The sequence below is a fragment of the Poeciliopsis prolifica genome, unplaced genomic scaffold (assembly GCF_027474105.1).
Source record: "Poeciliopsis prolifica strain line A6 unplaced genomic scaffold, Auburn_PproV2 SCAFFOLD013, whole genome shotgun sequence".
NCBI lineage: Eukaryota > Metazoa > Chordata > Actinopteri > Cyprinodontiformes > Poeciliidae > Poeciliopsis > Poeciliopsis prolifica.
Genome location: NW_026562388.1, coordinates 3,983,351 through 3,996,151, shown reverse-complemented (window position 1 = coordinate 3,996,151; position 12,801 = coordinate 3,983,351). Strand labels below are relative to the sequence as shown.

General features: G+C 43.9%; 1 protein-coding gene across 1 annotated transcript in view; it reads right to left on the bottom strand.

The window, feature by feature from the left end:
• Positions 1-12,594, bottom strand: part of hs6st1a (heparan sulfate 6-O-sulfotransferase 1a) — a 69,629-nt gene extending 57,035 nt beyond the window's left edge. The window contains exon 1 of the mRNA XM_055038097.1: positions 11,704-12,594. Coding sequence (XP_054894072.1) covers positions 11,704-12,203 — 500 coding nt within the window. The 5' untranslated portion in view covers positions 12,204-12,594. The remainder of the gene's footprint in view (positions 1-11,703) is intronic.
• Between the last annotated feature and the right edge of the window lie 207 nt (positions 12,595-12,801).

Sequence of the window (12,801 nt, the reverse complement as noted above, 5' to 3'; positions counted from 1 at the left end):
CGCAAGCGTAGTCGTGATGGAGTGACAACTTTCTGGACAGGGACGGCCTGGGGGGTTTATACTTTAAATGGGTTTCAAATACCTCTGCTCACTCTGAGCTATCACGACGGATTTCTGCACGAATAATTTGAGTGACATTCCCATCTTAGCACAGGTTAGGACATCATCGCTACTTGTTTCTGTGCATCTTTTAGCAAATAAAAAAAGCAGTGGTGATAGCTGACCTTTTGTTTTTGGATACGCAGTGAACATCATGGATCAGACTTTTTAACATGGAACAGTCTGATAGGCGTTTACAGAAAAATCATCATTATGTTTGGAATCCAGCAAAAGTAAATGATTTATTATCAGATAGTTCCCACGTTCTGTCCTTTATCTGATTTTTTTGTAAGCTCTAAGAAAAGTGCAAATGCATGCTTATGGTTGGTTGTTTGATAATTGTGATGCGTTTAATACATTTTTAAAAATCTGCTTTTTCGGCATTTGACCTGCATCATTCGAGTGCTGGGACAACTGGTGAGAGATTATTTTGTTCCTTTAACTGTGATATAATTTATTTAAAAAAAAGTTTTTGTTTTTTTTTGCTTCTTCTGATAAATTTTAAGGAAGTGAAAATGTATCAGATTTACCAATGCCAAAAGTTAAAGGTTTGAGCCATTTATTCTTCCTTGGGACAGAATAAAGAACTCCCAGAAGTTCATTTGGTTGGAACACATTTAGAAGAGCGGGCCTCCAAAACACCCTCCAGCAGCTTCTTCCAGAAGATTAGAAGGTTATTAGAGGGGGGGGATAGACATGCATAGGAACACCGCAGCCTTAGAATGAGCCGTCTGCTGAGTAGATTAAGAGGCAATCTGGACTTTTCTCTGTGGAAGTTTGCTTGTGTTTTAATCTTGCATCTTTTTTTGTTGAAGTCTTAATATGTCTAAATAATCTGGCTTTGTTTCTTTAACATTTAGTTTCCTGTGAGCTCAGAATTACAATATATTGTAGCATTTTGCTAACAGCTCACATCCGGGGCTTAGCTTATCAGGAGGATTTTAGCACACCACATTTCAGCACATCTTTTTGATCTAGAAGAAACCCTATTTGTGAAATATGAGAATAAAGTCCAAACACAAGTTCACACATTAAGCTACAAATATTTAAAACTTGTTATTAAAGTGCCTTATAGTGTTTAATTTGCATTTACCTACTATACTTTCCAAGTTGTGTCACTCTAAAGCCCCAACCTCCTGTATTACTATTTTATGTGATGGAGCAACACAAAGTAGTGGATTTTTTTTTAAATTGAATAAGTAAATGTTTTCAGAAAGAAAGATCTGAAATATGTTGTGCTTTTAATTCCACTTAAAACAGCCAATCTGAGTCAGCCTGCGCAGAAGGTAACAATTTTATAACATTTCTCAGATTCCTAATTAGATTTTGAGTCGGACTTTGACTACACCTTTGATATATACCATTCTTATGGTAATGTTTTACTATAAGAATGTGTGTGTTTTTTTTAGCATTAGCATTAGCTTTGCCCAGTTTAGCTAGTTTCTAAACTGGAATGCTAGGGTGATGTGCAGCATTTGCAGGTAGGCCAGAAAGTTTTATTTTTTGACACTCTCCCATAATGTGAAGTGCACAAATAACAGGCATCTGATTTTACCAGATGCTTTTTTTTGTTGTTGTTGTTGGAATAGAATAAGTGTCTCACATTTTGGATTTTTATGTGCAAAAATCTTCACCTCGGTTGTTTTTGCCTCTCACATAAAGTGCCAGCAAACTACAATATTTGCGGTTGTAATGTGACAAAGTGTGGAACGGTAAACAAGTGCATGAATACTTTGGCAAGGTGCTGTGCTTTTGTAGATGTGTTTGGATTGTAAATGTCCCAGCAGTGGACTTCAGTCTTCAAAAAGTCTCCATAAATTCTCCAAATTGATTTAAAGAAAAGTACAAAACTGAGAGCAGCTGCAGCTCCGTTTTTCTCGACATCTTGACAGACGGCACAAGGCTGCTGGCAGACACATTTCATAGGCTCACAGATCAAACGGCTGATCTCAACATAACACGACTACTTCCTAAACTTCTCCTACGAGGTATCAAAGCAGTTCTGTTTTAACGGATTGACTGGTTGAACAGGTTTCAAACACCCACACCCTAGAATTCACTTTGTAATTTGGCAGTCACCCCAAGACCACCAGGTTTTTTTTTTCTTTTCTTTTCTTCTCTTATCCAGGCGGGTATGAAGAAAAAGAAAAAGAAGAGCAACCACAGAGGGGGAGAAGTAAAATGAGGGCTCTTCCATCATGCTGCTCCCCAGAGAAAGAACTCTACACTCGGCCCGTGTTTATCTCAATCTCACATCAGCTCAGATCACCAGCAGATAAAGGCACATCCTGACACATCACTTCCTCTCTCTAAAAGAAGCTGACATGAGCTTGGGACCTACAATGACAGTGTGCTGGCAGGGGTGATGAAGAAATAAAACTTTTGACAAGGCACACACACACACACACAAAAAATAAAAAATACCAGGCAAACTGGTAGTGAGGGAACGAAATATATGGTTACTTGCAACTGGGAAACCTACATATGACTGGCCCAGATCCACAGCGCCGAGAGGTAGAGAAGAGGAACAGGAAGCAGGGCAGCAGGAGACGAAGAGGTGAAGAGAGACTAAGAATAGTATAACTGGATTAGCTTTAACACTGACCTTTATTCTGCAGGGCGACGTTCACTTGCTCTATCCTGTGCTCTTTGCTGCCACTACAGGAAAGGTTTGTCCTACTTTTGAACGTTTGGAGTCACTTCAACAATGACTGCTCCGATATAGCAGCACAAATAATAAACGAGTCAGGGGGAGGCAAAACTAACAGCTTCTTTTGTTTTATTCTCTTGGCTTAAGAGTAAAGCTAGACTCTTAAAAGTTAAGAGGCTAAAAAATGATGCCACTAAATTTTACTTCTGCTTTGTGAAGCGCTTTGCACTTGTGCATGAAAAGTGAAGCTTATCAGAGCTGAGGTGTGAAAGCATAAGGCTTATTACACAAGACCAGATAAAAGAAACATTGTGAAACATAAAGCAGCATAGTACATTTTTATGTTGCATTTCCTACTTTCATATTATTATATAAATGGAGAAAAAAAGACACCAAAAGATACTTTTTGGGGATGTGTGCAGTTTCAAGATGCATCAACCTTGGTGATGAACGGCTCCTCCCCGAAGTGAAGCCACAACCCAAGAGCAGTGCAATGACAAATTGCTTTTTCTTTCCATCCCTCACTTTGTTTTTATTTTCGAATGCCAACAGTGCTCTAGATTTTCCCATGCGCACATTGACACACATGCACATAGATAGATAAAAGACTGATATCTTGACACAACATGACGGACAAAAAAAACAAAACAGGATTATGTGAGAAAGCCTGGATTGGTTTCTGGTGTCAGCGAATGAAAAGTTATGTTATCTAAATGTTTTCTATCAAACCTATTTGAATTCAGTTTAAACATACTTTATCTCAGAGGGGAATTAAGTAATGTTATAACTTATAATATCCAAGACGGTTCACTCTTTTCAAGGTTAGGATCTAATTGCAACCTTACATTGAAGACAAGCAATAGATTTCCACACTGAATATGTGTTTTTCATACAGAAAGAAGTGCATTCTCGTTTCAGCCAGCTGAGTGGCAGAGTGCAATAATGCGTCAGAGAAACTTAAGATTACTCCAGTGCGTTCACTGGCATTTCAATAAAACTATAAGCCACAGGAGAGTTTTCAAACCTGCTGCTGGTAAATTGTCATCAATACAAATTGGCTAAAAGACATGCAGAAAACATATGTACATACCAAACATAGCACTGTGTCAAGAGGAGCACTAAATTAAATGGATTTGTGCATCGCTAAATGTCTATAAAAAGACTTTCAATCATTACATTAAGACCAAATGGCAGAAAACAGGTCAGGCATAAACTTGCATGTCTTGTGTTTTGTTAATGCTGTGAAACCATGGTGATTTTCCTCCTATTTATCATACTGTGATAATCTCTTACAAGCCTTGCTTATTTTCTTCATAACTTTTGTTAAGTCGGCTGTATGTGTTTGTGGGAAGCCTTGTGCCTCTAAAAGGAAACCATCTCAGTTATATGAAACTCCTCCCATTAACTTAAAAAGGCAGAGCACGATTTGCATTTTTCCCACAATTCAATTAACACGCCTGTCAGCCTCTCCTCTCCGTTCACGGGCCTCTTTTGACCGCCGCCGACTCGCATGCACTGAAATGCAGAAGACGAACTGATGCTTTGATTTGTTTATTTACAAAAAAGAAGGGAGGGGAGGCTCCCAGATGACATCCTGTCTGAACCCGTCACATCCAGGAGCTAGAAAAGTGCCATTAATGGATGCAGAGAGCATTCTCTGGGGATGGCTTTCTCTTTGTCTTTCCCGGGCTTTGAGACAAGAGTATATGACATGGAGGAAAGAATAGGACACTATCAGGTGAAGGCAGTCAGAGTTGATGAGCAGAAAGAGACCAGATGATGAAGAGGAGGCCAAACCGGGAAGGAGAATTAGTCAGACTTTGCTTCAAGGCAGGGTAATTACTTCAGCAGGGCTCTTGTCTGATTAATAGCCTGTAATCCCATTCTCATGGACGGCATACCATAGCATTCCAAAGCACCACTCATTAACCAGCACAGAAATGCCCACTAATCACTCAGTCACTTTTTAGCTAGCAGAGCTAATGCTAGGCTAGGATAATCAATAGGCTGTAATCCTGTTGGCGGAGCCGCCGCAGCGTGGCGGCCCTAATTAGCAGCCATAGAAACGTCTGCTAATCATTCAGCGCACGGTTATTTGTCCACGGGGCCGCCGAGTCGACTCAACCGTGGCGTCGGGCTGACGTTTGACAGTCAGCTGCAGAGGCCAGAACAGAAAGAGTGACACGGAGACTACCAGAAGCGGTGTAATGATTAAGAAGCCCATCACTCTTTGCTTTCCTCCCTCTTCCCATCTGTCCGACGCACCGAGCACACATCCAGGCGAGGGTTTAGGAAGGCTCTGCGCTCCGTTTTGTTGTCATTCAACTTTTATCAGTCGATGATAAAACCCACCCCGATCTATAGAGGCTGATCAATAATGAAGCCTTCAGGTGGGGAAAAGATAACCCTCTGCAGACCACTGATGGAGACAGGTGTTGGTGTTAAAAGCCAATCCTGCTCCCTGTCTTGTTCTTTAAGAGGCACTGAGGGGAGAAACAGCTGGGACAAATAAATGTCTGGATCGGCTTTACCTCAACTTGACCTTCTCCTGGCATGAGCCTTGCCGGTTTCCAGTTGATTTTACAGTATAATACTCCACAGTTTGGTCGCATTGAGGCCATTCAACAGTCCTAATCAAATACAACGAAACTATTGTCTGCAGAGTCAAACCATAAGCCCCGCATGTTGGAGTGTGGGGCCCTGCAGAGGTATTCACACACCCTCCACAGCTCGAGTCCAAACTTCGAATCGTGCGGCTCGGTGATACATTATGGCGACCCGCGGATGAACTCGAGCTGAACCCCCGTCGTCAACAGGCAGCGAGGTGGATCGCTGAAAAGGACCTGTCAACACTCACCTCGAGCTACTGAGGAAGAAAAGGCATAGGGGACATATCTCACTCTTTTATGTGTGAGATTGCGTTCGAGTCGACTATCCTTTCACCGTCCCGTGAAGGGCGAGGCATAAAACCTGAAGAGCCCCTTCCTCCAAAGTATTATGAACTGTCGGCCAGATAATCAAAAGGTGAATTTAAGGCCTTGGAGTTTGTGTGTGTGAGGTGTTATTTGGGTGTGCAAAGTCAAAATAACAGTTTTACTGCTAAAATTCATCTTAAAGACTAAAGATTTATCCAGACTGAGACCAATTCATCAAAACCTTATTTATTTGAACTATTGCTTACATTTTCTAAACCACTCATCATTCAGTTACGGCACCAATAGGTCAGTTAGCTGCAAATGTTACAACTAAGAACGGAAACATTCATTGGTATAAAGATGTATCTTCATACTTTTGTCCTACAGTTTAAATTAAACCCTCAAATTTGATCGGTCCTCTTGCACAGAGTAAGCGTAAGAGTAAAAATTAAAACCTCAGTCAAACAGATGGGATCTAAACAGTTGAATTTAAAACCGGACTTTGACTAGGCTATTCTAACACAAGCCATTAAAATGTAGGTCTGGTTAGCTGTTAGTCTCAAATCTTTTACAGTCTCCAAAAGATTTGCTTCCAGAAGCAAATCTTCAAAGGTATATTTAAAGGTATTCATCGTCTGATCAATGGTTTCTCTGTCATTGCTAAAGTTAAACATCCCTATAACACAGCGGTACCACTACCATGCTTTTTTCTTAGGATAACCAAAACGTTTAATGTAGGTCCCATCTGACAGGATCACTTTCGTCCACATGCTTGCTGTGCACCCTACAAGTCTTGTAGCAAATTGCAGAAGTGCTTTCAATTGCCAATATACTGAGTAAATTATTTCCAAGAGCTGAGAATCACACTTGCCCCATAATGGAGGGAGAGCTGAGCTAAAGTACAGCTGAAGGGAGTAACCGGATGGAGGGATGCTAGGAATGCTGGAGCACAGTGCAGCCACAGCCGCGGGATGAGCGGCCGTAACCGGCTTTGGAGAGCATGGCCGCCAGCGCTTAAACCCAGTTAATCTGATTGGATTAACGGCAGAACTGCCCGACCAAAAACACAGAGTGCGTTTGCGAACGTGCAAGCACGTAGACACAGAGTGCCACGCCTGGGTTTTTTTCAGTTTACGCCAATCAGCTGGGACGGCCTCCGCAGCTTCCTCGAGTTCATCTGGATTCGAGGTCGTGCTGACTGACTGCTGGCATCACGCTGGGCTACCACATGCACATGCATCCGCTCTCATGCCCCCTCACCACTCAGCCCACCCACCCCAACCCCCAACCATGCATGTGCTTATTCACAGAGCCATCATAGAGTGCAGAGATTTGCTCAGTGAATCTGAAACAAACCCACAGAAAGAAGAGGAATGCCCAGTGCTTGACAACCGTGCTAATCGACCAGCCCCCTCCCCAGCAATGAAGCTAAATGTTTTTACCCCCCCAGTCCTTTATCTTTTCAGTCACTCTGACAGCTCCTCTCTTGTCTCATCCTCTTCATCGCCTTCTCTGTCGCCTCGCTCCTTGCCGGCAAACCCCTTCCCCACTCCGTCTCCCCGCCACAGCCTCACACATGTAATCACTCATTAGAACCAAGGCAGTTGTCCATTAGGCAAAGCAGCCATTTTGGAAATTGCAGCAAATCTTCCATGAAAAGACATTCCCTCTAATGCGGCAGTCACGCTCGGAGGGAAAGGGAGAGAAAGATGGCAAAGGATGGAAAGAAAGACAAGAGGGCAGAGAGGAGAGAGGCAGGGAAAAGAGGGGGAGTGGAAGAAGTGAGGCTGAGAGACAGAAAGGGAGAGAAAGAAAGAGCCCCCCCCTGGCCATAAAGCCACCAAGCGAAAAAGCAAGCCTGCTGTTTGATTATGAAGTGACACCCTCACAAATGGAGGGAAGGATGGCAGCATGGAGAGAGGGTGTGTTTCAGCGGAGGCGAGAGAGAAGGCAATGAAGGGAAGAAGGAAGGGGTGATCTGAGAGAACGTGGAGACGGAGGAGGTAAAATTAGCCCCATCACTTTGCTTACCAAGGCACTCTCTAATGGCGAGTGCAGGACAAAAAAACAGGCACCAACAAGGTTGGAAGATGTGTGTAAGCCTGCAAAAGGACAGATGGTGCCCCCCTATTCCCTCCATCCATCCCAAAATGTGGCTCTAATTTGAGTAAAGTGATAGGAACCTCCTTAACCAATTACAACTCCCATCTCTTAAAGCTTGCATTAGGGCCTGTTTGTGGCAATCAACTCTAAATGCGTGTGCATATATATGTGTGTGTGTGTGTGTATGCATGCGTGGGTGCGCGCAAGTGTGTGTGTGTGTGTGTGTATGTGTTCATCCAAAGGATCAACGGGAAACATTAGAGCGGATATGAGATGTTTGAAGTGACTGATGGTCTGTGAGCAGCGCTCTGCTGAGTGTGTGAGATCCGTTCTCCTACAATACTGTTCATCTCTGCCTCGCCCAATCACAGATCAGCGATAGACCCGACCGTCTGGTACACACACACACACGCACCCCCCCCCCCCCCCCCCCCCAAAACACACACACACACACACACAATAGTATCATCTCTGCCCGGCTCACTTCCTCCTTACCTACATTACCTTACTGAAGTATTCACACACTGTGAACTCTCATTTTTCATCACGTAATTCTGAATTACATGTGCTTTTAATAATTTTCTTTTTACAAAAACAGATCCGAAGAGAGTGGTGGGCATTGTCTTTACTCCAACACCCTAAATTAAATTGAACGCTCCAATAGTTGAGTCCTATTCTGCTTTGACAAACAGCTCAAGAGTTTTTGTTTCCAGCTCCATCCATCATTAGCTCACTAACTTCACAGACCAGTAAAAGCATCCTGTCCGCATGACGCTGCCACCACCGTAAAGAGATTGTGGGCATGGAGTATTGGAAGTTTTGCATCGAGGCCACAGAAGTTACATTTGTTTTGCTCACCTTCTGCATGCTTGCTGTGTACATGGCAAAATATATCAGGTTTTAAAATGAATATTTTAAATAAAAAAATATTTAAGGGGTAAAAAATGGTCTAGGAAAAAATTTGAGGTTGGATTTTACATTGAAAAATGCAGTGAAAAACATCATCAGAGCGCAGCTGGTCAGTTTATAGGGCAGATGGACTTTGATTTATTGCACAACGATGAATAAACATGGGAAAGTATAAACTGTTCTTTAAACAGATGAGCTAGTGAACATCCAAATGGTTTCAGCTGCCATTGAATTGTTCCCATTTTCTTTGTAGACTTATTTTTAAAACAGTCTGGACATCTGGTTGTCAAAATCCATCTTTAAATTGTTCAATTCACACTTGCTTTTTGCAGCAATTTGAATCATTTGCGTGAAAATCCACTTGACAGCTGCAGAGGAACCCAGCTGCAGAGAGGGAGAGAGATAGAGATGATGGATCTCGGCACATGGACCGATGCTGCTGCATGATCGAACATTTCTGGATGAGCGCGTTTCTCTTTCCTGCTTCTCATAAGTACATATTTGACTCCAAAACCACTTCCTCTGAGAAAGTGAGCAGATGTTCCGTATGTGCAATGTGTATGTGTCAGCGAGGGTGGATTTACTCCATGCTGACGAGACGCACAGACGATTTGAAAGCTTTGCCCCGACGATGAGGCAAAGCTGCCTCGCAAAAGCCCCCTCGTAGATGATCTTTGTTACACTTTCGCTCGTCCTCTTGCCCGAAGACAAACGCTCCCCGCATGAACGCAGTGGTGTGATGGAACCAAAACAATGAGCTCAGCGTTAAATAAGGAAAAAAAACAAAACAAGGGCAACGAGACAAAAACGAGAGGCAAACGTAGATGTGACAGCGAGAGAATGTGCTTCCAATTTCCATTGTTGTGTTGCACATAATGTGGACAGGCACAGCTTTTCTTCGGGGTGTTATTAAGCTTATAGTTCGTTGTTTCTGCTGTCAGGACGGATCGGATATCTGATTTAACCTGAGGGCAGAAACTGTCTCTGTATGCAGACCTTTCTTCTCCTCGTTCTGCTCTGAGTGCACAAGAGAGTGAGTTCGAAACGTTGCTCGCAAAGTGGCGAAAGCCCGTTCATTCCGCGTGCGCTCCGACCTCTCGGCTCGAGATGCACAATGACCGAGCACGTTATCACCTCTGACTGGGGTCGAGGGGGGGGGTCGGGAGGGAGACCACAGGAGTCAGGGCTGACGCCAGAGCAGAAAATACCAGGGTTAATGTGTGCATGTGTGTGTGCAAGTCCCAGCAGTAATAATCACTCGGATTAGAGCGGAGCCAAACCCCCGCAGGGTCCTCCTCCGCTACCTCCCCCACCACACCAGTTCCAGAGTGTCCTGCCCAGCCCAGGCAGCAGCACTGATCCCCAGTTTGAGCCATCAGGGGAAGCTTTCACCCCTAACAAATTTGAGTCTTACTTCTCAACCCTTCTTTGTCCTATTAATCAGTAAAAGTAAGAAAAAAAAAAAAAAAGAAAGAAATATTGACCAAGCTTGGGTAACACAAAGGCATTCAACAAGCACACCCTTCGGCCGCAAGGGTGCGGTGAAATGGAAGTTGATACAGCTGTCAATATGTCTGTGTGAGGGATGCAGCATGTGGGCTACAACAATGGGGAGGCGTGGGGAGGAAAGTGGGTTACACCCCGAAAAGACTCTGCATCGATGTCTGAGTATCTGGCAATCAAAACAAGGGATTATCACTGAGCGCAACACCAACCCTACGATGAAATCAGCCAAAGCTCGGAGTGTAATTCGGTGGGAGGGCAACAACCTCTGACTGGCATCCATCAGCAAACGTCAGCGCTTCCGTAGCATCTGTGGCAGAACGCCTGGTAACGTCAATCAATCTGCGTCTCAATGTTCCCATCATCGTCCCTTCATTTCAAGAGGAGGCAAGCGATTCTGGTTATTCTTCTTTTATCCAGAACATTCTGCCATCCGGTAATGAGAAGGCATCTGTTAATTAATTAAGAGTCGCTTTGATTGTGTCAATGCGTTAAGTTACGGCGCGATCAGGCTGTTAAATAAGGTTCTGTTTACTCGGTGTCACAACTAGGGAAGATCTAATCAAATCAGTAAGCTCATAAATCGTTATCAGCCAGGAAAGGCCTAATCAGTACATCTCTGGTCAAAGCCATACTTTTGACAAAAATGAAAAAGGTTCAAACGAAAGGCTAAAGAAAGTGATGTATGTTTATGACAACAAAAACAGAACGTTTAACATTTAAACGGATAATGTAATAATTTATTATGTTTTAATTAGTAGAATTTGAATTATAAACACTCCAATCAGTCTTTCCTGGTTGGTTCTGAATTCTTGTTCTATTTGTTATCTGATAAGATAAAAATAAAAACAGAGGGGTGAGGGGGGAACTACAATATAATCCTAATTTATGTCTTAAAGCATAACAACCCTTTTATTAAGATAAAGTTGACCAAAGTAGATGTTAGTGCATCTGTGACTAGGGAAATACACTTTAATAAACACTTTAAACTACATCCTCTGTGAGAGAAACCCTTAGTTTCTCTGCTATGCATTAACAAGTCACCTGAAAATTAAAGCGAAACAAAAAACAGAGAACAGTATTGAGAAGATCTCTGATCAGTTCAGCTCCAGACATCACTGACAGGAATAAACACTTTCCAGGGATTGATATGAAATAGGAAAAACACTTGATTGCTTCTGATGCAATAAAAGTTATTAAATAAATATAAATGTCTAATACTTAGAAGAAGATGTGACGTGTGGAATGTACTCCATTTCATCTCTAATTAGTCTATTAATCTTGATTAGGGTGCCTCCCTCCTTCCTTGTTAGTATGAAAATAAACACTGGCCAAATTAGCTTATAACTTTATAGTCTGCAAAAGGAATCTTTAATAATGTAAAAACTGAACAATCTGGTTTGAAAGTTTCTGCGGAGCAGGTTCCAGCAGTATTGGACTGATCTGAGCTCTGGTTCCCAGACGCACCGGACTGCCGGGGCTTCTTTACGGGCTTCAACAAAACAAACACGTCCCGGTTTTTACCTCTGGTTCTTCTGCTTGTTCTCCTTCTTGTTGAGGACCCCCGGCACACAGTTGGTGAGCTCGGTCCAGTCGGCGTGCAAGCCGCAGCTCCAGCCGGTGGAGAACCGCGAGAAGAGCCAGGTCTCCTTGCGGTTCGGCCGGTAGCAGGTACACTTCTTCTGGCCCGGTCTGCAGTCGCAGGGGACCTCCAGGCGGACATTCTGGACCAGGTGCCGGCCGAAGGTCGTGCCCCCCGTCTTCTGGATGTGCAGGAACACGATCACGTCCTCCCCCTTGATCTGGAAGTCGACGGTCCTCTCCAGGTCCCTGACGGGGAAGTAGTATTTCTTAACGTAGTGGGGGTCCGGCGTGGGGAAGATGTCCCCCTCGTCGTCCTCCGTGAAGTAACCGTGCGGGGAGCCGAAACTGATCACCCCGGGGGCCACGTACTGATAGAGGATCAGCATAAAACACACGGATCCGATGACGATCAACAAGAATTTGCTGCTCCTCTCGACCATGGTCCTTCCCAGTGCGGCGGTCCCTGCAGCGCGCTACCATTTCCCAGTCAAGCCGACAACAGAGAGCGGAGCGCTCGGCTGCTTCATGCTCGCTCCCTCCGCCAACAAGCGCTCGTCGTCGGGGCTCAGATGTGGCTCAGTCCGCTCCCAGGCAGCCGGCGAAGTTGGCTCATGGTTCTGTGAGAGCGTTCAAGTCGGTGAAAGACGCATTGTAGAAACTCGCTGAAAGCCCACCCCTCGGCGGCAGACCCCTTCCCCGCCGCGCACTTTCCGCTGGTAACCAGTCAACACAACGAGCTCACTGCATCACAGCGAAGCTATGTGTACCCAGGATGCAGCGCGACACCCACCTTTTCAACCTCTCTCTCCGAAAACACGCCGAAAGGGAGAGTCGCTTTAATTTATTGGTTGACGGCGCACGGCTGCGTCAGAGGCCTCGAGCCAATGAAATGCTCTCTGTGTCAAGTTACAGATGTTAAAGTGTTTTAATAGTATTTTTATTTTATTTACCAAAACAAAGTAGTCCAAGATAATGAATTTTTATCTTTGTTTGCATTTATACCGTTTTACCGTGATACCCTTCAATTAAATCCAGTGC